We start from the raw sequence: 25,872 nt of genomic DNA on the forward strand, positions 1-25,872 counted from the left end.
AAGTATTCCATGAATGGCATATAGTCCAAAAGGATAAGCCCAAAGCCCAGGAGGGTCAGGTCTGGACAATTCTGGGCTTTCAGGCCCTCCTATTAGAGGGCCCTGATGTCTGAAGTTGTGGTGGTTTTCTAAGCAGATAGAAAGAATAATAAAAAGAGAAGTGAAAAGTCTACCGAAGTACTTCACTTTTGCTTTTTAAAGAAACGTTTCCTGTAGGGCTCTGCCCTGGAGTCTTCCTGGAGAGAACTTCAAAATTCTAAACAACATGTCAGGGGAATTAAGTACCTACAATATCACCCCGGCTTCCTTCACCATGAGTTACCAACCTCACAGTGAGGTCTACTCTCTTTCAGCAAGGTTCCCCCATGTTCACACATGTTAAGACTCTTTATACTCAAGTCAACCTTTAAAATTTCACTGTTTACAAAGTCTGACTTGAGATAAAAGAAAATGCTATACTATATCTACAATAAAAATTCATTGAGTGCTTTTTATTTAGCACTGAGTGTAAGGAAAGACATTTAGGTAAATCTAAACTCTCCAGCAAGAAAGGAAAGGCTCTCTACAACATGATCCCACATTCTCAACCAGTCACCCCAGTTGTCTCCATGCCTTCGAGACTTTTGTACTGGAATGCTTGTTCTCTCTTTTATAATAATTATGCTATTTATAGTTACTTATATTCCTCTTTGTTTCTCTATTAGGAGGACCTCAAAACCAGAGTGACAAATATTTAATGAACACCTAGTCAGTAAGTCACAGTATGAACACTAGAGAGACAACAGAAAATGAAGCAGCAAGGTCCTGGACTGCATGGATTCCTATTCTGTGGCTCTTTCTAACCTTGGAGCCTAGCACATGCAGGCATGCAATCAAGCACCAAAGAATTAGCGAAACTTCTGCCAGGAAGTTTAGTTGTGAAATTTAGTTGTGATGACTGATACAGCAACACATAAGCAAAAAGGCAATATAAAAAACTTAAAGATATACAAAATCTTAGGCATTTGCATATGGCCATATTCTAAGTCATTTCTGCCACTGCTGACAGCAGTTATTGTAAATAACTGTTCAAACAGCAGGAAACCAAAAGAAAGTAGAACCCAAAAGAACCTAGAACCCAGAAGAAAGTAGATTACATAAAAAGTGATCAAGGTGAAAAAACAATAATTCCAATCACAGAAATTATTACCTAAAACCTAAGTGCTCTATGAATATAAGATATGACTACTGACTTATTACAATGCTTCTTGAGTTAACTTTGTCTAGAAGATGAATACGGAGGTCAAAGAGAGATTTGTAGTCAGGGAAACACTGTGTGCCAGCAGATATTTTGAACATATGGTGAAAATGACAATAAAACAGTGTTTCCCAAAATATTTTCTGGAAAACACATCCAGCAGAAGCTCTCCTGGGAGTTCTGCAACGCATACTCTCACATTATTGTCTCTGAAGAGTTCTGCAGGACAAGCACATACTTACCTTTATTAATCATTATTTCCAATACTCATTTAAACCATTTAATTCTTTTCTCAAGGAATAGCTATTATTAGTTTAGGAAATTTTATTTTAAAGACCAATTTACAACACTGTTCACTTATATTGACCCATTAGTGGTAATCTGGAAAACCAAGAACTTCTCAGACTATAGTGCCCAGCGATAAAAATATTTTTTCTTATGAAAATATCTGTAAATAAAAATTGTTACACAATCTAGGTAATCAGCATTGTCTAGATGAGATTATCATCTAACCACTAGATGGCACTATGATTCCATTTATGCTATAACCATAAACACACCATATTAATAGTTCAAAAGTCTTTGAGCTGGGGCCTCCCTAGTGGTCTAGGGGTTAAGTCTCAGGCTGTCATCACTGTGGCCTGGATTTGATCCCTGGCCAGGGAGCTGACCCACAAGGCACAGCAGACCTCTCCTGTCTGGCCACTGGTAATAACAATTTCAGTGGATCTGCTTGTTCTGCTCTCCACTTTGTCTCTGGTGAATCCTCTCACCCCTCTGTCCCCCCTGGTGTGGCCTACACCCCAGTTCTTCTATGCATAAATAAATAAATCTTTTTAAAAAAAAAAAGTGTTTGAACTAAACCAAAACAAACCCAAAAAATCTGACTGCAGAACTGAAGTAGCCAGAGAGGGAAGGTGGAGAATGGGACGCAAAAGGGGGAGAGGCCCAATGGACTTTAATAGACTATAGAGTAGGGTTATTGGTGCTTTGGGGTGATGGAAACATACATTTGAAGAGGTGTGAACCTACACCCCTAAAACATACACAATATTATCAACCAGTGTTACCTCAATAAAATAAGTAGTTTTAAAAAGGTATTTGAGTTTTCTAAGGATGTATATGTGCATTTATTCATTCATCTATTCAGTCCTTCAAACACTGATTAGGTACTTCTAAATCCTAAGAACTCTGATGGATGCTGAGGATAAACTTAAGAGAAGAAACTGGTGGTTCTCAGAGGTGAGGAGTAGGGTGGCGGGGCATGATGGGTGAAGCAGGTACAAACGTCCAGTTATAAAATAAAAGTCATGGGGATGCATAGCATGGTGACTGTAGTTAGTAATATTGCATTGGATATTCAAAAGTCGCTAAGACTACAAAGCTTAAAAGTTCTCATCACAAGAAAAAAACTTTGTTATATGGTGATGGAGGTTAACTAGACTGATGGAGATCCCTTCACAATGTACAAATATAGAAGCATTGTGTTGTACTCCTGAAACTAATGTAATGCTAGTCAATAATTACACTTCAAAAATTTTTAACTGTCATTCTGTTATAGGACAGGGAGAGGGGCAGCGAACCTCCCCCTTTCCTGGGGACCACCCTGTTGCAATTCTTGGATTCCTAGGAAACTCTAAGTTGCCCCAAAAACTTAACAATCGCCTTTTATAAAAAAAAAAGCATGACAATATGCACACTGATTGTATTACCATTCTATTTTTATACATGAAAATAGAAGTGAAAAAATGCAGTGGATGGAAAGCACTGAGATAAGCAAGCATCTAAGAAATTATCAGTCTGAACTAATTGGCTCAAAGGTCACAGATCACAGGATTCAGAAACCAATTTTGACTCAGGGAGGACATGCCAGACCTCAGTCCTTGGGAGATTCTGGAGTGGACTTAGTTCAGCACCTGGAAATGAAGGCCTGACGAAGGTGAGACAGTGAAAAGGTGGTGAGAACAACGGGTTGTAGGGGGATGGAGGAACTCTTTGCTGTTAGCGTCCTAGGAGTGAGCTAGAAACAGAGGGGAGAGTGGTCAGAACAGGCTGAATCAGAGAATGACGGACCAGGGGCGAGGCCACTGGTAATAACAAGCAGTAACAGAAGCACTTAGCAAAGGTTGACTATCTTTTTTTTTTTTTTAATTTTAAAAAGTCTTTCCCCTGAAAATTGCCGTTTTCCTCAACACTGAGCATCTTTTTCGCCCCCAGATGAAGTGGGTAAAGCCAAAAACGCTGCCAAACATCCAGATCAGGGTGGCATGAGGGGCAAATTCCTTCCGTAAAAGAACAGCACCCAGGTCATCTCAGCAGGTTGCCGCAGCAACGTTTAACAGAGCACAGTCCCACTGTACAAGAACAGCCTCTGGGAAATATTCCAACACAAAACACAAGGCCCCTCCGCCCTTCACGGCCTCCTGCCCCTCTCGGGCGCGCGGCTGAGGCTGAAGGAGTCGGGGCTGAAGTGGACGGGCAAGTGCAGCCCCGCCAGGATGACCGTAAACCCGACTTCCGGCAGGGGGCGCCCGTGGCCCCTCCCGGGAGGCTCAGCCGGCCGCGCGCCCGCGTTTTCAAAATGGAAACAAGTCCGGCCCCGCCCCCCGCGCAGAGGCCGCCGGGAAGAGGGCCCCGCCCCCCGGGGCGCCCCCGCCGGCACGTGAAGCCCCCCCACCCAGGTGGAGGTAGCTGCTCCTGCCACTTTCCCTCTGGCTTCCTCCTTCTCCAGCCGACTCAGCGGAAGCCGTGTGGCGAGGGGCGCACCCGCCCTTCCCGCGCGGCGATCCTTCACCTGTGCACGCCCCGCTGGCCCCGTTCCCGGAAGTGACGCGCCGCCCCGCCCTGCCCGCGTCCCGTCGGGCCTCGCGGCGGCGGCGCGAAGATGGCGGCGGCGGGAGCCATGGAACGGAGCTTCGTGGAGCTCAGCGGAGCTGAGCGCGAAAGGCCGAGGCACTTTCGGGAATTTACAGTTTGCGGCGTTGGTACGGAAGCAGCCAAGGAGGGTGCGGTCAGACCTTTTTTCTCGGGTTCCTCCCTTGGGTCTCTAAATCTCTGACGCCCAGTTCATGTTCCTAAACCCACATGCCTGTACCCCCGAATTAGAGCTTCCTTAGTGCCTGACTTCTGCCTCTGTTCTTCCCCTTCTCTTGTATGGATTGTCAGTGCGTCCCCCTCTGCTTTCTTAGCATCCTCAGTCCCTGTCATCCCCGGAGTATCTTGTGTGCAGGCTGACCACTCTCCTTTGCAGGGACTTCAAGTGCCTTGGCCGTGAAATACAGTGAGAGCGCGGGAGGCTTCTACTATGTGGAAAGTGGCAAGTTGTTCTCCATCACCAGAAACAGGTTCATTCATTGGTAAGTGTTGTGTTTGCCAAATCCCCCTGGAAAGCAGGGTTTGGCGTCTGAATTTTCGTGAAGCTCCCAAAGTGTCGTTCTCCTCAGTGGTAATCTACAGAAAAAAAGAGGAAGACTGTTTCTTATTCATACCTGAATTTAGAAACAATAGAGGGGACAGAATTTTAGGAGAGATACCCTCCCTGGGAGCACTAAAAGCAGAGGAAATGTAGCTTAGGAAGTAAAGCCCCGAAAGACCAGTTTTAGACATGAACCCATTTTGTTTTTTTAGTGCTTTACAGCTTCCTTCATTCTAAATGTTTGCGTTTCTACATATCAGGCACTGTAGTTCAGTGCTAGGGGTCAGAGAGATGGAGTGAGGATGCAGAAAATTGTGCTAATAACCTACCATGAGTTATGAGAAGCATAGTTGCTCTGGAGAATCATCAGACATCAAATGTTGCTTACAGCTTTGGGCGTGAATAAGACATGCCTTGGGAGACTGAGCAGAGATCACCCAGCATCAAGTTTGGAGGAAATTTAACATGTTGGGATCAGGTCGAGGAGAAGAAAGAGTGCCTGGCAATGTGGGAGTAAAACCAAGAGCAGGCAGTATCATAGAAGTCAAGAGAAGAGACTTTCAAGAAGGAAGGGCATGATAATGTATGTAGAATGCTAAGAAGTCAAGAGAGTTTATTGGAATTGGTATGGTGACCTTTGTAAGAAGAGGAGAGATTGAAGAATATGAAGGCGAGGATACTGAGAAAACTTGGCCATGGAGGGGTATGGACAGAATGTGATAGTTGAATGGAGGCTGGAATAGGGTAATGGAAAGGGAGAGGCCAGGGACCCGTAAATTTCAGTGTGAGTGGAAGATTCAGGAAGATGGAGAGATGAATACAGGAGGGATATACTTTAGAAAATCCAGAGATTGACTTTAATTGCTGGAAGGAGACAGTCTTGTAAAATCATGGATGAGGTTATACGAAGTTAGGGCATTCCCAGCATGGTAGTTTTTATGGCACTAAAGCTACCACATGACAGAGTTGAACTTGAAAGCTGGCCCTGTCTCATAGCTGGAAGAAGTGATGGAAGGGGTTGTACCCCCATTAAATAAGAGTATTTTGATTTAATGCTGTAGTAATATGTGAGGAGACAACATTCTAATATAAGAAATGGGGAGTGAAGGATTGCGCTAGTTTTCATTATAGTAGAGTTTAATGTTATTGAATATTCTAAATAAACAGACAGTTAAGTTTGAAAATGCCTCCAGAGAATCATAACAAGATTTGAGTTTTCTATTATACTGTTTTGTAAGTCTATGTAATGTGGTTTGAAATATTAAAATTGATTTGAATTTATCCAAAATTTTTTAACTGGGGGCCTCTCCGGTGGCCAGGGGTTAAGTCTTACTGTGGCCTGAGTTCGATCCCCAACCAGGGAGCTAACCCACATACGTGCAGCAGACCTTTCCTGTTTTACTCTCTGTTCCCTTTAGCAGTATATTTCAGTAAATCCACCTGTTCTGCTCCCCATTTAGTTTGTCTCTGGTGAATCTTGTCAACACCCCCCCACACACACATACACACACACAAGTCTGACCTGCACCCCAGTCTACACAAAAATAAATAAAATCTTTACCAAGAAAAAATTTCTGATTTGGGAGAGTTCACTTGGAAACTATTCCCATATACTTTAAGAAAGAAAAGATAAACATTTTAACAGGTTCTCTTTTTTTAATAGGAAGACTTCTGGAGACACATTGGAGCTGGTGGAGGAGTCACTGGACATAAATTTGCTGAATAATGCAATTCGCCTCAGATTCCAAAATTGCAGCCTCCTACCTGGAGGGGTTCATGTCTCTGAGACTCAGAATCATGTGATAATTTTGATAGTAACCAATCAAACAGTGCACAGGTTACTTTTACCACACCCTTCCCGGATGTATAGAAGTGTAAGTTGGTTGAATGTAGTATCCTTTATTTCCCAAATTACTCTCGCTCCCACAAATTTAGTGAAATTAAAAGAAATTTATATTCCTTATTGGCCTTCATCAACCATACTTTGAGTAACTAACTGTAATGATCAGACATATTTTAGGTTGGAAAAATAGTTTTCATTAAAAAGAATAGCTTTCTCAACCTAACTGCCCCAAAACAGATGACTGGATCAAAAAGATATGGTGTATATACACAATAGAATGCTATTCAGCAATGAAGAAAGATACGCCATTCGCTGCAACGTGAATGGAGCTGGAAGGGATTATGCTCAATGAAATAAGTCAGAAGGAAAGAGAAAAATATCGAATGGCTTCACTTATAGGAGGAACATAGGGAAACCATACAAGGGATGGGGGGGGGGGAGACAAAACTAGCAGGCAAACTAAATGGAGACATTCAGTAGTGGGGGGAGAGGGAGAAGGATCAAAACGGAAGGGAAGAACATAAGAGACTATGGTGACGGTTTACCAGTGTCTTGGTGGTGGGAATTTTATGGGGAGTTGAAGGAAATTTGGAGGAGAGGATAATGAACAATGATGTAAAAAAAAATGTATATATATAAAGCTTTCTTTTTAAGTTCCGTGGTTTTTTATTTTAAAAACTTTTGTAGCAAGAGAGAAATTTTATTTTGATTTAACAGATTTTAATTACTTCACAGGAGTTGGTAATTGAAAGTCAGATGCAATCGATATTCACTGACATTGGAAAAGTTGACTTCAGGGACCCTTGCAACTATCAATTGATTCCAACAGTACCTGGACTCGCCCCTAATTCCACCACCTCAGCAGCCTGGCTTAGCAATGAAGGGGAGGCTCTGTTTGCCCTCCCAGCTGCATCTGGGGGAATCTTTGTCCTTAAACTACCTCCTTATGACATACCAGGTAAGAATGGGAACTGAGCATGGATTGAACTTTACACAAGGAATGTTGGCATTCATACTTAGAAGTCTGAACCATCATCCAGAGCTTATGCCCATGAATCCTTCCTCAGCTACCACTGTGTCTCCTTCCCTCAACTCCTGCAGGTATTTACTCAGGGACCCCTCAGTAAGGCCTTCCCTGCATCCTTTTCAAATTTACACAGTATTCATTATACTTGGCATCTTATTTTCCTCCACTTATTACCATGCTACTTAATGTGTTACCTGTCTCTGCTTCTCCCCTCCCAGTGTGAGTTACATGAGGACAAGAACTTTTTCTGTGGTTTTATTCTTTAAAGATTTGATTTCATTTTTTTTTTTTTACTATTACAAAAGTTTATTTAACAAAAAGTTCAATAACAAAATGTACACGACCCAATTTTTATATCATAGTAAAAAGATGCTGTGGAAGTGGACATGGGGAAACAACTTATTTCTCTGGCAAACACAGCCACTGCTTATACTCGTTCCAAGGCTTCTAACATGATGATACTATTTTCCTCATATTACCACCATTCCAATATTGTTCTGTTGCCCACTAGTTGCCATCTCCACACACTCATCTATCACAAGATTCATAAAGGGATCAAATCCCCGTAGTATTCCTTGGACATGTCTGCCACCATGTAATTTCTTTTTTTTTTTTTTTTTTAATGGCAACTTTCTTCTTCGGGTAGTTTGCTGGAGTCGTCCGTTTATCTTCCGTGTCCTAGTTCTCACTGGGACCTATCACTTTTCCTCTCTATTAACTTTTTTTTTTTAAGATTTATTTATTTGTTTGTTTATACAAGCACTGGGTACAGTCAGAAGCGTGGGAGGGTAAGAGAATTCACCAGAGCCAGAGTGGGGAGCAGAGCAGGCAGAAGGACCGAAGTACACTGCTTAGGGGAGCAGCGGGTGGCAGGAGAGGTCTGCGCACCATGTGGGACCCTCCTCCGGTGGCCGGGGAGCAGCTGGGGATCGAACCTGTGTTGCACAGGCTGCAGGCAGCTTCGCAACCCAGTGCTCAACTGTTGCGCCACCGGGGAGGCCCGTGCCACCATTTAATTTCAATGATAACTTTTCGTCCATAAGTTTTTTCTACTCGGGAGGGTAAGCTTTGCTCATGGTGTCTACTCCCCAGGCTCAGAGCTGCCACCACACGAATTCCGCGGCCTCCGTACCACTCCCGCAAAGATTTGATTTATTTATACATATAAGAGCTGGGGTATAGGCCAGAGATGTGGGGTGGTGATAGGATTCACCAGAGACAGTAGGGAGCAGAACAGGCAGATTGGCTGAATATACTGCTGGGGGGAGCAGCTGTCAAAACAAGGAGATATCTGCTGTGCTGGGGATCCAACCCAGCTTCAGTGGCTGCAGATTGCTTCATGATGCTGACACTGAACCCCTTGCGCCACCAGTGAGGCCAAGAAGTTTTTCATTTATCCTGAAACTACTTCCTTGTTTTGTTTACTGCTGTGTTTTTAGCACCAGAACTGCCTGGCGCATAAAAGATACCCAGTAATTCCTTGGAAAGAATGAAGTAATTCTTCTGAGCAGCAGTGTGAATTCTGTTTATAAATGGCAAAAATTTGCCCTAGGAATATAAAGGTGATATTTTATTGATCCAGTAGTTATTCAAAATATTTAAGTGTGATTGTGTGAGATGATACATACTAAAACTTTCTTGGTATAAAAGTGTTTGTCATTTGATAATTATTACTGTTTAAATCATTCTTGCCTTTGGGTTTCACTAATATCAAGAGTTGCCTTGGATATCATTGGTCTGTTTTCAATCTTGTAGGGATGGTGTCAGTTGTGGAACTGAAACAGAGTTCAGTAATGCAACGATTGCTAATAGGCTGGATGCCAACAGCTATCAGGTGAGTGGTGTCTGGCAAAAATAAATCAGAGCCCCTATGAATTTAACCTTTCTGCACTGGTCAGCATCCATTAGGGCTTCCCATCTAACTCCAAGGCAGATGAGCATCATCCTAGAAAGAAGAGTAAACAACATCACATTCTATCCTAGGAGAGCAACACTCCAGAGCTATCTTCACTGTGGTTGGAGAGCTTGACAGCAGAAACTGACTTACTGTGCATATCCTCACAGTGCATTCCAGTGCTCTGCCCTGAGTTCCAAAGCTATGTTGAATGTTTTACAGGTAGAGAGTTTCTGAGGGTTAGAGCAAAATGACATGGAAGAAAACAGCATTCCATTCCTACAGAACTTTTAAAATTTATCATTATTTGTTACAAATCAAATGGAAAATGCAGTTAAAACAGCATATAAACTCTTGCTCCTTTTGTTGATTAGAAGTGTGTATTTGTTATTTATTGCTGTAATTGGAAGCGCAAATGATTTGCAAATCAAAACTAAAACGTGGCCTGATGTTTTCAGAGGTGATCAGGGGCCTTCAGACCGTCCCCTCAGCCTTGCTGTGCATTGCGTCGAGCATGATGCCTTTATCTTTGCTCTGTGCCAGGATCATAAATTACGAATGTGGTCTTACAAGGTAAATGCTACATGTGTAGTTACATTAAGTTAAAGATTGTGAATTGTAACAGAAGTGAAATAAGTCTTTGCTTCTCTTCAAAATTACCAGATATCTTAGATTGCAAATTAAGGGGCATATTTCCAGATTCAGACAGTTTATTTAATTTTACTTCCTCCCCTAACATTGCCTTTATTTTGAAAATTATAAATCCTACAGAAAAGTTGAACTATAGTACAGAGCATACCTTTCACTTTAGAGGAACAGATATGTGTTTTTTTTTTTTTTTTTAAAGATTGATTTATTTATTTATACAAGCACTGGGTACAGTCAGAAGCGTGGGAGGGTGAGAGAATTCACCAGAGCCAGAGTGGGGAGCAGAGCAGGCAGAAGGACCAAAGTACACTGCTGAGGGGAGCAGCGGGCGGCAGGAGAGGTCTGCGCGCCATGTGGGACCCTCTGGTGGCCGGGGAGCAGCCGGGGATCGAACCGGCGCTGCAGAGGCTGCGGGCATCTTCGCAACCCAGCGCTCAACCGCTGTGCCACCGGGGAGGCCCGGAACAGATATGTTTTTAAAATGCAAGTTGGTAAAATGGTTATCAAGATTCACAAAAGAGCAGATGATGATATTTATCAGACTGAAGAGCTATTTTCATCTTAGCTCTTTAAAACAAAAAAAAAACCTGTTGAGTTCTTCATCCATTAAACTAGATGGAGTACTACATAGGGTAGATATGCATCCTTTGAAAAAGGATTTGTTTTACTAACCTGAATGTTCTTTCCTATCACTAATTATTATTTTGGGTAGGACCAAATGTGCTTGATGGTAGCTGACATGCTGGAGTATGTCCCTGTGAATAAAGATCTTCGGCTCACCGCTGGGACTGGACACAAATTACGACTGGCTTATTCCCCTTCCATGGGGCTCTACTTAGGGATTTACATGCATGCACCAAAACGAGGACAGGTATGAAATGAGACACACATGTCAAATTGTCCCGTATTTGCCATTGTGCAGAAGCAACTGTCTATTTAAGCTCTCACACCAACCTAAACATTTCACATGTGGTTTCCACAGAGATAGTGAGCTTTGTGTTAATGTGTGAAGTAAAAGCTCTGAAGCAGCAGCCAGGGTGGCAGGAAGTAGAGATTTTAAGGAACATAAAAGGAAAACCAAAGCTAAACAAGAAAAGGCCAATTTGGAAGTCCGGGTGAAAAATGGGGTTATAAAAGGGCTATAAGTGTTAAGTAGTTGTGAAATGTCAGAGCCCAAGGAGAGTAGAGTTGACATTGAGAAATAATTTGTTCATCCAAACACTAGCTATTGTATGGAGATGAGGTACTTAGGAGGTCATGCAATGTTATTGTGGTAATAAATGCAATTTGTTGGGTATTGTGTGTGGCACTTTGCCAAGTGCTTTATGTACATTAATAGTGTTGGACTGCTTACTGAGTTCACACACTTTACACACATTATTCTAGTAACATGCTAGTTAAGGATAATATGTCATTCTCAGTGCTGTAGCTCTGGTTCCTGGTGCTGGGCCACCGCCCCACCTGGGTGCTCCTCACTCCTCTTGGGCTTAAGATACTCCACTCCAGGCTGCCCCTTCTGACCCTGTGTAGGTTCTTGCACTCTGTTGCAGAAGAATTCTTAGGACTTTTCTTATACAAGATGATGTCATATGCAAATAAAGACTGTCTGTACTTCCTTTCCAATCTCGATGCCTTTTCTCCCACCTTAATTGCTCTATTGAATCGAAGTGGCAAGAGCTGACAACCCTGTCTTATTCCTGATTTAAGGGAGAAAGTTGTTAGTGTTTTTCCATTGAGTGTGATGATAGTTGTGAATTTTTCATAAATGCCCTTTAAGGAAGTTCCTCTCCTAATTAAAATAGCCATCAAATATTTTTGAGTTTGAAAATTTTCATTTTGGCAGTGGAGTTAAAAACTAAACATGTATTACTTGATAGGGTTTATTTTTTATTTTTAAAAGATTTATGTATTTATGCATACAAGAGCTGGGGCACAGGCCAGAGTTGTGGGGGGGTGAGAGGATTCACCAGAGACAGAGTAGGGAACAAAACAGGCAGATTGACTGAAATACACTGCTGAGGGGTGCAGCGGACAAGGCAGGAGAGGTCTACCGCGCCACGTGGTTATCTCCCTGGCTGGGGATCGAACTCGTGCCGCAGTGGCTGTGGATAGCTTCATAGGTTGTGTCTTAATCCCTTGCACCACCAGGGAGGCCCTATAGAATTTTATTTTCAATAAAGATTGACTAGTGTTGATTTGTATTGTGTGTGTGTTTTAAATTATCTGTGGCACTTTGGTAAAAACAGAAATTTAAAAATAGATTTCAAAATAAATAAATAAATAAAAATAGATTTCTGACCACGTTGAAATACTACCTCATACCCATTAGGATGGCTACTACCAAAAACCAAACAAACAAAAAAAATAGAAAATACCAAATGTTAGCAAGGAAGTGAGAAATGGGAACCCTTGTGCACTATTATTAGCATGTAAAATGCTACAGCTTGTATGGAAAATGGTAAGTGATTTCTCAAAAAATTACACATCAAGTTACTGTATGATAGCAATTCCATTTCTGGGCATATAACCAAAAAAATTCAAAGCAGGGTCTTGAAGAGATATTTGTACACCCTTGTTCACATTAGCATTGTTCACAATAGCCAAAAGGTTGAGCAACAGATGAATAAAAGTTTCACGCACGGGGAAAAGGGTAAACAAAATGTACCACATTTGTACGGTGGAGTGTTACTCAGTCTTATGAAGGAAGGAACTTCCACATGCTACAACATTGATATACCTTGAGCACATGCTGAGTGAAATAAGCAGTCAAAAAAGATAGGTACCATTATGATTCTACTTAAATGAAGTGCCTAACGTAGAAATGAGGGTACCCTGGGTCTGAGGAGAGGAAAATGAGTTGTTTCATGGGTAGAGTTTCAAATTCATAAGATGGAAAAAGTTTGGGAGATGAGTTGGGAGAGCAGTGTGAAAATACTTCTTATTACTGAACTATACACTTAAAAACAGTTTAGGTGGTAAATGTATCATTTACATTTTACTGCACTTTTTTTAAAAATTGGTTTTTGAGTTCATGTTCACGTACAAAATGACCAACTTGTGTCTTAACAGTTCTGCGTTTTCCAGTTGGTGAGCACTGAAAATAACCGCTATAGTCTAGATCACATTTCTTCACTATTCATGTCTCAGGTAGGTTGGATCATCCTTTGCTTATCATGTACAGGAAAAAAAGTATTAGATAATAGGACTGTGTTGTAGTGGAATTGATGTCTTCCGATGGGATATTTGATGATGTATACAAACAAAACTTCATTTGGGTTTTACCAAGTTCATGTTGTACTGTCTTGTTTTTAATGCACTTATTAGCTTCTACCAGTACAGATTTAAGTAGCTATCAACTATTCTTATTTTTTGCACATTTCCTCTTAGGAGACACTGGTTGACTTTGCCTTAACCTCTACGGATATCTGGGCCCTGTGGCATGATGCTGAAAACCAGACAGTTGTGAAATACATCAACTTCGAACAGTATGGGTCTCTTAGCTCCGTCATCCTTACCCTAAGCACTTTCATACTGGCAAGAAAAGACACAAAAGCTTTTTGATGTAGAACCAAAGCCAAGTGTTTGCAGTTAAAGGATTTAGCCCTGGGTGTGCCCATTGTTCACAGTTTTCTGAAATACCTCCTTTAGCATTTTGTGGTTTGGTTTTTTTTTTAAACCTTTTGGTTTTAATATTGACTAGTGGTTAGTTTTAGGATAAAAGGAGGATTCTTAGTGTTGGAAGGAGATAAGAAAAATACATACTTAGAGGAGACAGCACATATCCAGAATACCTTTATTCTGGGAGTTCTCTTTGCTCTTAAGCAAAAACTGTTCCTACTACCCACAACTTGCAAAACACACTGTACCCCCTTTGGGTTCTCAATTTCCTACTGGAAGAGGAGAAATGGATTGGACAAATACAATTTCTCAAACTTTTAATTTTAAACATGAAACACTTTTTCAGAAGATAACAATATGTAAATAAAAGTAACGAGTATAAAAGTAATGATTATAAAAATCAACTAAACATTGATAATCTCTAATATTGCATATATTTGGTATCTAATATTTTTAATGTATGTTTAAAATTTTTTAAGAATTAGGAATATATTTCAAAAAAACAAGTGTTGAATCAAACACTTGTATAACCCTTGAACACCTGTGGAGGATTCCCTGGAACACAAGTTGATATCCCTAGAATGAAACTAAGCCCTAGTGGGCTTTCATAACCTGATTCTCTAGGATAGAGCTCTAGGAATGGTTGCCTTTAAACTGACGCACACCTCAGAAAGCATGTGAGTGCTCCATACGTGCACGGATGGTACTCAAGCAAAGTGGTGACAAGCAGATTCGGGTGTGGGATGAGAGTTTGAATCCTGGTCATACAGCTTTCTAGCTGTGCGATGCCCTAAGCCTTATTTCCCACATTTGTGAAATGGGGATAATACAGTTTTCAAATAATTACTGTCACACACAATAATATCTAGAATTGCACCTGGCATAATATCTAGCAACTGGTAAATGCAAACTAAAGGTCAGGTGTTACTTGTAGAATTCTCTTTAGTTTTAATTTCAGGAAGAAGCTATTAATTGACAGGAGCACTTCTATAAAAGCAAACTTTGCTAAGAATAAATTTTTTTAAAATGTTTTTAACAGATCAGGCAATCATTGCAGAAGTTCACTGATGGGGCCCTCCCTTCCCAGATACTGCCAGCAATATAAGCTTCATTTTTCACCCTTTTATGTAGACTGATGGACTTTTTTCTCTTTAGTAATGTTGCAGGTCAATGGAATCCAGTTTTCATGCAGCCTCTGCCAGAAGAAGAGATTATTATTCGAGATGATCAAGACCCCAGAGTAAGCAACACTAAAGTCTCATGAAGGAAATGATTTACCCTGATCCATTAGCTAGAGAAGAACCAATTATTAGTCAGAACTGTTATAACTTAAGGTGACAGAAACTTACGTCAAACTCAAACTTAAAAAGATTGGCATGTGTGACCAAGAAGTTCAGTTACCTGGTTTCAGCTGTGACTGGAACAGTGTCTTCTGGCCTTGATCCCTCCTTTGTCTCTTCTGTTCCCTCTTTGTTTGGTTTATTGTCACGCTGTATCCCTGAGCCTATGAGTTCTGTGGATTTAACCCACAGAAGTGCGAAAACACTTCTATACCAGGTCTTGGAGTTGATAATCACTGACCTGGCTTGAATCATGTTCTAATTCTTAGTCACTCCAATCAGGAGTAGAATATTCTGACTTAGAATGAGAAACACTTCCAGTCAGGGACTTGCCCTTGTGGAGGGTGTCAAGTCAGTTACATATAGGTATGGGAGGAATTATTCCCCAGAGAAAGATGAGGGATTTATTAATAAAAGAAACATTCTGAACAGGCACAAATGCTAGGTAGCCACTATTCTAACCATGTTAGTCTTTGCATATAAATTAGAAATAATATAAATTCTGATAGCAGTAAATGCTTTGAAGAAAGTTTCAAAAGATAATGCAGCCAGGAGCCAAGCAGGCCAGTTTGTTTTTCAGGGATACTGTCAGGATATTTGGAAGAAAAAGATTTTAATTGATGCCTTAATGTTACAGTGTTGCTAAAGATGATGGGCTCTGAGTCTGAAACCATGACTATAGATTTGGAAAACATTTTAAATATCTGCATTTGAATGTTGCTAAATTTTTAATACTAGATGTTTATCAACACCTGACTTAGTTAAAAGCTGAAATCATATGCTGATTATTAAAATCCTTGTTTTTTCTCCTTCACTTTGGTTCAGTAGAAGGAAGGAAACTTAGCAGGATGTCAGGTTTGCTACTTCATAGTTTCAATCATATGCCATGTGGAGCTTTTCATCTTATTCTTTACTTCCTTTCCCCACTTTGAGAGTTTGTCCACAGTTTTTTGTTTGGTTTTACATATGGTGCCTATCAAATGTGTACTTTGGTGGACGGTGGGAAAACCAGTTTAATTGTTCTCTTACCGATATATCGCCACTCAAGTAGAGTTCCCTCTAGATTGGCATTTGTCAGGCTGTGTTTAACAGTAGACCTAGTGAGGAGTTCCATGAGGAACACACCATTTTCAGTATTGTATATCTAGTTGTAACTGTTCTACTTGTTTCTGCTCAAATATAAGACAAATTTCTAACTAACGGGTTTAATTCTTCCTCCAGGTTTTCCCTAATTTTAATCCTTTATAGAATAACTGACTTTTGTTTTAATGTTCTAACAGGAGATGTATTTGCAGAGTCTTTTTACACCAGGACGATTCATAAATGCAGCTTTATGTAAAGCTTTACAGGTTAGCAAGAAAATATTTAATGTTTAAGACTTAATTTATTGATAATATTTATAATCACTTAATTTTTATTATTTTGTTTACACTAAACACTACCTGTTTTTATAACTATATATGCTTATATTTATAAATGCTTTTTTTTTAAGTGGGTTGTTTTGGTTGCTTTTTGTTTTTTGTGGTTTTTTTTTTTTTTTTTAAGTGTTCTTTCCATTTAATAAGACTCCCACTGGGGAGGTATGATTGAGGGCATTTTCTCGATGACTAGTACAGTGGCCTGTACCCCGTTCTTCTATGTATAAATAAGTCAATCTTTAAAAAATATATATAAAAAAGAACTGGGTACAGGCCAGAGGTGTTGTGGGTGAGAGGATTCACCAGAGATAGAGTGGGGAGCAGAACAGGCAGATTGACTAAAGTACACTGCTGAGGGGCGGAGTGGGCCAGTCAGGAGAGGTCTGCTGCACCATGTGGGTCTCTCCCTGGCTGGGGATTGAACTTGTGCTGCAGTGACTGCGGCTAGCTTCATAGATTTTGTCTTAAGCCCTTGCGCCACCAGGGAGGCCCCCATTTTGTCTGTTCTCCAGACTAAAGTCACCCTGCCCTTTAACTTTTTCAGGTGATAATATTTTCCAAATCCTTGAACTTCTCTTTTAAGTGCAGTCTTGAATATCTGGCTATTGCATCTTTTCTGTTTTCTCTCTGATAAAACTTGAGGATGATGTGGTCACTCTTTCTTCAGCTGTTTTTTTCTTTCATCTCATCTGAACTTCTTCCTTGTTAAAATAGTCAAGCACAGGAGAACAATATTTCTCATGATATCTGTTGCACACCGACACAGTAAATCATCAATGACGCATTTACCACATGCTTTCCTTGGGGAGCGTTGTTCCCGTAGTGACCCACCTGCTTCTCTACTCTGCTTACCCCGGGCCTGTCTCAGAACAGGGACGTTTGCCATCCTCTTACGTCTTCCTTCCTGTTTTGCGGTGCTTTTCTGTTTCCTTTTGCTTTTTTGTAATATACCCTGTTATAATTCTTTCAGATTCATGAATTTTTATAGTTTATTCTGTCCTCTAAAAACTTTCAAACTTGCTATGATTTCACATACAGAAATTATTTGCATGGTTTTAGGAGTAAATATGGATTCCAGGGCTGTCCTTTCTCTGTTATGTAGTTGTATATTGCTGCAGTGGAGCATTTTTCTTTCACTGTGTGGTGTTATATAAACTAAAATTTTTCTCTTAATTTTAGATTTTCTGTCGAGGAACTGAAAGGAATTTAGATCTTTCTTGGAGTGAACTAAAGAAAGAAGTCACTTTAGCTGTTGAAAGTGAGGTGAGGTGGTTGGGTAAAGAAACATGATAATTTCTTCAATCATGATTGAAGGTACTTAGGAATTACTCATATCGTTCACTGGACCTTAGAATAGAAAGTGTGCATGTTTAAACTTTTTAAATAGAGAACTAGATTTACACAGTCTTTGGCATGTAAAGCATAAGGAATATTCATTTAGCTGTAATTCAGTAGAATACCATACAGTTGTATTTTGGAAGAGAAAACCCTGAACGGTATCAAGAGTTTCTTGTGTTTTGTTTTCTCTACCAGCTCCAAGGAAGTGTGACAGAATATGAATTTTCCCAGGAGGAGTTTCGAAACTTGCAACAGGAATTCTGGTGCAAGTTTTATGCCTGTTGTCTTCAATATCAAGAAGCCCTCTCTCATCCCCTTGCCCTACATTTGAATCCACACACAAACATGGTGTGCCTGCTGAAAAAAGTAAGAGCTAAAGCAGAAAGAAGAGCTCTGTTAGCAGTTCCCTGGTCTTTTAGGGTGGTAGATCTCTTTTGTGTATAGTTAGCTTTTAGGGCTTTTTTTTCCCCCTTCTAAAACTATAGTTCCTTTTGTGTAGCCTTTTGTATGTTTTTGCATTTTATTTTTACTTTTTATATTGAACTGATTTCAGACTTGAAGTGAAAATTACAAGAATAGCACAAAGAATTTTTTTTCCCTAAAGATTTATTTATTTATTTATACAAGCACTGGGTACAGTCAGAAGCGCGGGAGGGTAAGAGAATTCACCAGAGCCAGAGCGGGAAGCAGAGTAGGCAGAAGGACCGAACACACCGCTGAGGGGAGCAGTGGGCGGCAGGAGAGGTCTGTGCACCATGTGGGATCCTCCTCCGGTGGCCAGAGAGCAGCTGGGGATCAAACTGGCGCTGCAGAGGCTGCGGGCAGCTTTGTAACCCAGCACTCAACCACTGCACCACCGGGGAGGCCCATCACAAAGAATTTTTGTATACTCTTTACCCAGATTCACTATTTGTTAACTTCCATTTGCTTTCCCTGTCTATAAATGTGGTTTTTTTCTCCCCAAACCACTTGAGAGTTTCAGATATCATGCTACATTTTAGCATGTATCTGAGAGAATAAGGGTGTTCTTACATAAGCACAGCTCAACTTAAAGTTTGATATTAGTATAATATCCATTTTATATTCATTTTCATCACTCGTGCCCATAGTTTCTCTTCCTGATCCAGGATCCAATCCAAAGTGTTGCATATATTTGTCAATTTTTCTAGCTTAATCTCAAACTGTTATAAGTCTTTCTTTGTCTTTCAAAATACTGTCATTTTCTGAAAACTGCTGTTGTTTGGCAGTGCCCCTCAATTTGGATTTGTTTGGTGTTTCCTTATAAGATTCAGGTATCAATTATTTTATACCTTTAAACATTAACTGAGAAAATGTAATTGGAAGACTTGTATTTCCAGGGGTACCTGTCTTTCCTTGTGCCTTCCTCCTTAGTGGATCATTTGTATCTTCTGCCTGATGAGAACCTTTTGACAGAGGATGAAACAACAATATCTGATGGTAAGTAGTAACTGAGATTTCCCTGTGTAAGCTTCTTCCTTCATGGGTCTATGCTTTGTTTCAAATGAATGCAGAAACATTGTCACTGTGACCTTTCCTGGTCAACTTACCACATTGTAGATATTTTAAGAAAAACTAAAAAATCCTAAGCCTCTCTAAAACCTCAGGGTTTATTTTTTAACACTTTATTTTGTGTAATTTTTATCAGTAGCTCTTCATTGGCTTGAGACATGAATGTTAACTTTTTCTTACTCATAGATGTGGATGTTGCTCGGGATGTCATATGTCTTATAAAATGCCTTCGGCTGATTGGAGAGTCAGTAACTATGGATATGTCAGTAATGATGGAAATGAGTTGTTACAACCTACAGTCTCCAGAAAAGGCTGCAGAACAGATTCTGGAAGATTTGATCACTATTGATGTGTAAGGAGATTTTAGGGTAAAGTGCATTTCCTAATGGAAATTTAGCAATTTTTAGTGCAGAAGTTGAGTGCTTAATGTATATATAAGTGTGCACATAATAGTATTGGCTTAAAGTTAAAGTGAGTTGCCATGATTATAAATAGGTGTTTCAGCTTTTAAGCGGAAAGTCTAACTTCAGTTCAGGTCTGGGAACAGACTAATAATTTATAGTCTAGCTACTAGTTATCTGAGCTATAAATTCTAAAATGAAAAATACGTTTGTAACTTTCGTTTTGTCTGTCATCTCTGAAAAATTGAGGGAAAGTTTCCCATGTGGAGTGTGGAACACCTTCTGTGGTAGAGTGATTATCGCAACTCCTTTATTATGAGCCTGGTTTTCCTAGTCCATGGAGTATTCAGCTTATAGGACACATAGTCTGTTATGTATTCTCAGCAGTAATAGGAGTTTTCTAATTGTCCTCAGAGAAAATGTGATGGAGGATATTTGTAGTAAACTGCAAGAGATCAGGAACCCAATCCATGCCATTGGACTTCTTATCCGAGAAATGGATTATGAAACAGAAGTGGAAATGGAAAAGGGATTTGACCCAGGTAACTGATAATACAAAAAATGTGCCTCTTTGATTTAGAGAAGAGAATGTTATATTTAATTCGTTTTTTTCTATTACAGCTCAGCCTTTGAATATTCGAATGAATCTTTCCCAGCTCTATGGTAGTAGCACAGCAGGATATATTGTGTGCAGAAGTGTGTGTAAGATTGCCAGTACTCGCTTCCTCATCTGCCGAGACCTTTTGATCTTACAGCAGTTATTAATGAGGCTAGGAGATGCAGTAAGTACTATTCGTAAAACCTAAAAACTGGTTTAGATTTACAGGTATAGTAGCAAAATGTCAGTTGTACAAGCAGAGAGACTTTTGTCTTTGCATGTGTAGTGGTGGAAAAATTTCCCAGGTTGACTCTTCCAAAATTGAATATTGTTTGTACTGCTTTGGATGTAATAGCAGATTACCAGACAGTCAGGAGAGAGGAAGAAGAAAAAGAATGTCTGTCTGCAGTATAGGATTTATCCTAATCACAGTTTCAAGTTTGCAGAATTTCTTTGGGGCATTCCCAGTTCCATTTTGTGCTTCCTTTTCTGTCCTGTTTTTCCTCTTAGGCCACCAACACTTGTTGCCATCCTACAGTCACCCTTGTTTCCCACCCTACTCAATACTTCACGTTCAGAAATTACTTTTCTGCTCACAGTCAGAATTCCCATTTGTTTCTCAATCAGTAAATCATCTAGTCTGACAAGGAAGTTGCCTGATTAAATGAATTTCATGTTAATGCATAAATAGCTCAAAGATTTGGAGCTCTGGAGATATTTATACTTTCTGCATTGGAATTTATTAGCTCAAATACACTGGTAATGGGAAACTATCCGGTGAAAATAAGGAACGTTTGTTTACCACCTCCAAGGAGAGATCAGGAACTTCTTGAGTCTGTCCCTTAGAGCAATTCTTACTAAGTTCTTTTCAATCATTGTAGATTCTTACATTTCTTTAGATTTTTTCTTAATTAAAGCCTTTGTCCTTTTTTTTTTTTAACATAGGAATAATATATGTTCACTGTAAAACCTTTACCTATAAACCTTTATAAAGAAGAAGAAAAAATTTCATTTGTAATTATCATCCATTCAGTGATAACCTACTATTCACACTTTGGTATTCACCCTTTTTTTTTTCCTATTTCTTTTTTTCTATTACTGTAGCCTACAAAGTACTTTCTATACTGTAGTTTTTATTCTTCTGCATGTTTGGGCCTCCCTGGTGGCACAGGCGGTTGAGCGCCGCGCTGTGAAGCTGTCCACAGCTCCTGCAGTGGGAGTTTGATCCCAGCCAGCCGGGGAGAAACCCACATGGCACAGCAGACCTCTCTTGTCTTGCCCGCTGCTCCCTTCAGCAGTGTATTTCGTCAGTCTGCCTGTTCTGTTCCCCACTCTGTCTCTGGTGAATCCTCTTACCCTCCCGCACATCTGGCCTGTACCCCGGTTCTTGTATAAATAAATAAATCTTTAAAAAAAAAAAAAGTGCATGTTACAGGCATTTTCACGTTTTTAAGTTTTCTTCTACAACATTTTTAATACTTACCTAGTACAGTTTTAATTGATTCAACAAATCTCATGTGGCCATCCAGGTTGCTACCAGTTTTCTCTGTATAGCCATAACTTTCTATATGCCTTTGGTTAGAGCTCTCTGATAAGTTCTAAGAACTGGAATTGGTTGGTCACAGACTATACAGATTTTTTTTTTTTTTTTTTTTAAGATTCATTTATTTATACAAGCACTGGGTACTGTCAGAAGCGCGGGAGAGTGAGAGAATTCACCAGAGCCAGAGCAGGGAGCAGAGCAGGCAGAAGGACCGAAGTACACTGCTAAGGGGAACAGTGGGTGGCAGGAGAGGTCTGCGCGCCATGTGGGACCCTCCTCCGGTGGCCAGGGAGCAGCCGGGGATTGAACCGGCACTGCAGAAGCTGCGGGCAGCTTTGCAACCCAGCACTCAACCACTGCACCACCAGGGAGGCCCAAACTATATAGATTTTTAAGGCTTTTGGTAGCATTGCCAGATTTTCATCTAATGGTCAGACCAGTTTCTTATCCAACACTGGAAGCGTAAGAAAGACCTTAAATTTCCCTAGTCTTCTTGAATTCTGAACCCACAGATTTAATAAAAGTTAAGCTTTCTCTTATTCACCCATCAGTTCCTCTGACTTGGTGAGACATTTTTGATTATTTTTGTACTGTTAAACACTCATAGGTATTTTTGCCACCTGCTACTCCAAAATGTAACAAATGTATTGTTTTTATGTGTGTATGTATGTATGCCTTTTAGGCTTTGCCTTTTGTAACTGTCATTTTACCTTTTTCTGAACCTTAAGTTATCATTACTAATTGCTGTTTACTGTCTCACCCCCTATGTATAGGTGATTTTGGGAGCCGGTCAGCTCTTTCAAGCTCAGCAAGACCTGCTACATCGAACAGCTCCCCTACTCTTGTCTTATTACCTTATTAAGTGGGGAAGTCAGTGCTTGGCAACTGATGTTCCAATGGACACACTGTGAGTTTCACTATTCTAATTTTTTTTTTCAAAAAGCTTATAATTTAAATTATTTTTTTCCTTTGCCTTAAAAAAGTTATATGCATTATGCTATAACATGGTTTGCCTTTAAGATTCAGAGAGCTTTTTAGATGCTTCATTCTCTAAAGTTTGGGAGCAGCTTACAAGAATGAAAGTAAAAAATGCATATTTGTTGTATATTATGTAAGTCCTATTGAAGGCAAGATAATAAGGTCAGAGGGAAAGTTAGACAACACACAAAATGTTTTGTTAGTTGTAAGATTCACACTTTCAGTGAAGTAAACCATCCTTTTTGCTCCAGCAAAGTAAGGCTTTTCATGGTGTATCTAAGAGAAATTTCTCCTCTGACCTATCATTGAGGAATCTCTGAGTGCTGTGATGGGCACAGTCTAAATCATGACATGCTTTCTGGGGTTTTGGGCTTTCAGTGGAACATTTATGTACAATTTACTAATTAAATTGACAGTGTTATTGTTGAGATAACAGGAATTAATGTTTGGCAAAGCTTACTCAGTTTTTTCTCTTCTCACAGAGAGTCTAATCTCCAACACTTGTCAGTACTGGAACTAACAGATTCTAGTGCTTTTGCAGCAAATAAGTTTGGTATGTATTTGGTTTTAAGTTTTGCATTTATTGCATTTTTATTAAATGAGTTTGCTATTTTTGCTGTGGAAAGGTTGGTACGCTGTTTTTACTTTGAAAGGGTAAGAATAAGCCATGGGCTAAGGTCTTTAGTTGTGACAAGGGGTTCATGAAATCATAGACTTGGATCAGATATAAATTAAAAGCGTTGCATATATTTGTATGTACACATATATATATATATATATATATATATATATTGCTGCTGCTGCTTTTCTGTTACATTATGCTGTAGTGATTAATTAAACAAAGTTTTTTTAATTTACCAAGTTATTTTTGTAATCTTTCTTAGTCAGCAAGGATTCCTTAAGGATGCCTGTCATGCTTGAGAACCGTCATAGAGAATTTATTTTGTTTTGCTATAAAATTGGAATCTTGGGACTGTATTATAAAGACTTTCTAGGGAATATACTTAGGTATAGTGAGATTAGCAAAAATGAGTACAGTGTTAATTTATGACTTGGCGCATTTGTATAGTACTTCAAAATGTACAAACTCCTTTTATTTATATTGCTTTTGTGTATACCCATGATGCCTTTTATATTTTAAAATGTTAAATGTTCTTTGTTTCAGACATAAAATTAATTGGTTGACTGTCCTAATTAAAAATTGACATTGCTATCACAAGTTGGTGATGGTCATAACTTTTTATTTTGAAGTTTCTAGCCCTCAGACAATTGTGGAGTTATTCTTTCAAGAAGTGGCAAGAAAGCACATTATATCTCATCTCTTCTCTCAACCAAAGGCACCTCTGAACCAAACTGAGTTGAATTGGTCTGAGATGATTACTACAGTTACCAACTATTTATTGCAGCTTTTGTATCCTTTTATGTAAAAACCCACTGAGCTATTTTCCCTATCTAAATAGTCTAGTAAGCATATTCTGCCTGTAAATGAGGATTAATGAGAGTTATTATTCCCCCAACAAAGAATTGTAATAATTCTTTTCAGATACTTACAGATTTTTGCTTATATTTTGCTCTAAAGTTGAGCACTATTTTATGGTGCACATTTAATACCTAGATTCCTTGTAAAGCATTTATCCATCAAATGTTTCTCAAAGTCTCTATGTGACAGCCCTATGTTAGGTGCTGGTTATCAATTGGCACCAATAGTCTCCAATAGTCTGCCTGTGCATTGTACTAGACAGAATTGGGAATGACCACTAGGGATGAATTCCATGCTTTAACCCGTAATTAACTGATTTCTAAGCTAAGTGACTAGGCTTCATCTTCACAAGACACCCTTTGCACAGGCAGAGTGCAAACACAGCCCCCCGCTACCACAGATTATGCAGTCAAGTTTCCACATTTGGGGAAATGTCAGGAGTCAGCACATCCAGAGTGCAATGTATAAGTGACTAGGCTTCTAGTATACATCTTTTAATTCTATTTGTCTAATATTAAGATTATATAGTGATGAGGAAAGAACATGAGTTCTGTCACCTTTATCTTCTTTCCTAAAAATTAACCTATTTCATGGAATTCAATGCCCAATGTGTATATATAAGTTTTGCCCAAAAAGTTTTGAAAGTCTCCTTATCCAGCAACTAGGTGGCCTAGCAATCCTGGTTGTCTCTTTCTAGAATGTTTGATGGGAAACTGTCAGTATGTACAACTGCAGGTGAGTGCTGTTGAACATTACATTTCAGTTTTAATCATTTTTCTTTTAAATATTTATTTATTTATTTATACAAGAATCGGGTACAGGCCAGATGCACAGGAGGGTGAGAGGGTTCACCAGAGACAGAGCAGGGAGCAGAACAGGCAAACTGATGAAATACACTGCTGAGGGGAGCAGTGGGCATGACAGGAGATGTCTGCCATGCCATGTGGGACCCTCGCCGGCCAGCCGGCCGGGATAAAACCTGCACTGCAGAGGCTGCGGACAGCTTCACAGCGCGGTGCTCAACCACCTGCGCCACCAGGGGAGGCCCCAGTTTTAATCATTCTTGTAAAGAATGGGATTTCTGGAATTTTCTTTGTAGATATCACCTGCACTTTAAGTGGGTTTATAATAAAAGCCACAAAAATTTAAATTTGATTGCTCCAAAACAGCCCAGAGAGATTGTCACTTGACAGTATCATTTCTAGCATGATATTTTTCTAGAATTTTTTTTTTTTTTAATTCTTTTCTGTTAGATTGACGAGTAGTTTTTAATCTTCAGGTGATTTCAGGAATGCAGTTTTTTCTTGATTGAATTTGGAAGTGAGTATCTCCTTAAGTAGTATATGTTTTCTAATCAGAAAGTACTTTTTATGCCTTTAAGGACTATATTCAACTGCTCCATCCCTGGTGTCAAGTCAATGTTGGTTCCTGCCGATTTATGCTGGGACGGTGTTACCTGGTTACAGGAGAGGGACAGAAGGTAAGCTGTATTTGAATGAGGAACCAACTTCAGTGCTACGAAGACACTTTGTTTCCATCTAAATTGGAGGATATGGCAGGCATG

The 25,872-nt window shown here is 39.7% G+C and overlaps 1 protein-coding gene and 1 pseudogene across 3 annotated transcripts in view; one reads left to right on the forward strand and one right to left on the reverse strand.

Moving 5' to 3' along the window:
* Window positions 1-3,994: 3,994 nt before the first annotated feature.
* Window positions 3,995-25,872, forward strand: part of NUP160 (nucleoporin 160) — a gene marked incomplete at its 3' end in the record, with an annotated part of 39,719 nt that continues 17,841 nt past the window's right edge. Inside the window, exons 1-22 of one of the 2 annotated variants that reach the window (XM_084240778.1) lie at window positions 3,995-4,242; window positions 4,488-4,593; window positions 6,316-6,526; window positions 7,231-7,453; window positions 9,278-9,356; window positions 9,875-9,989; window positions 10,777-10,935; window positions 13,134-13,211; window positions 13,452-13,549; window positions 14,838-14,922; window positions 16,303-16,371; window positions 17,620-17,703; window positions 17,974-18,144; window positions 19,137-19,236; window positions 19,495-19,660; window positions 20,124-20,251; window positions 20,331-20,491; window positions 22,624-22,757; window positions 23,311-23,381; window positions 24,080-24,239; window positions 24,974-25,043; window positions 25,690-25,788. In XM_084240778.1, the coding sequence (XP_084096904.1) occupies window positions 4,122-4,242; window positions 4,488-4,593; window positions 6,316-6,526; window positions 7,231-7,453; window positions 9,278-9,356; window positions 9,875-9,989; window positions 10,777-10,935; window positions 13,134-13,211; window positions 13,452-13,549; window positions 14,838-14,922; window positions 16,303-16,371; window positions 17,620-17,703; window positions 17,974-18,144; window positions 19,137-19,236; window positions 19,495-19,660; window positions 20,124-20,251; window positions 20,331-20,491; window positions 22,624-22,757; window positions 23,311-23,381; window positions 24,080-24,239; window positions 24,974-25,043; window positions 25,690-25,788 (2,688 nt within the window). In that variant the 5' untranslated portion in view covers window positions 3,995-4,121. The remainder of the gene's footprint in view (window positions 4,243-4,487; window positions 4,594-6,315; window positions 6,527-7,230; window positions 7,454-9,277; window positions 9,357-9,874; window positions 9,990-10,776; window positions 10,936-13,133; window positions 13,212-13,451; window positions 13,550-14,837; window positions 14,923-16,302; window positions 16,372-17,619; window positions 17,704-17,973; window positions 18,145-19,136; window positions 19,237-19,494; window positions 19,661-20,123; window positions 20,252-20,330; window positions 20,492-22,623; window positions 22,758-23,310; window positions 23,382-24,079; window positions 24,240-24,973; window positions 25,044-25,689; window positions 25,789-25,872) is intronic. The other variant, XM_084240779.1, reaches the window with a different exon arrangement.
* Window positions 7,950-9,255, reverse strand: LOC311180015 (small nuclear ribonucleoprotein G-like; annotated as a pseudogene). Its single transcript has 2 exons — window positions 9,244-9,255; window positions 7,950-8,124 (listed from the first exon to the last, which is right to left on the reverse strand). The product of its transcript is annotated as a small nuclear ribonucleoprotein G-like (transcript).

This window comes from Talpa europaea (assembly GCF_964194135.1).
Source record: "Talpa europaea genome assembly, chromosome: 1".
NCBI classification, from domain to species: domain Eukaryota; kingdom Metazoa; phylum Chordata; class Mammalia; order Eulipotyphla; family Talpidae; genus Talpa; species Talpa europaea.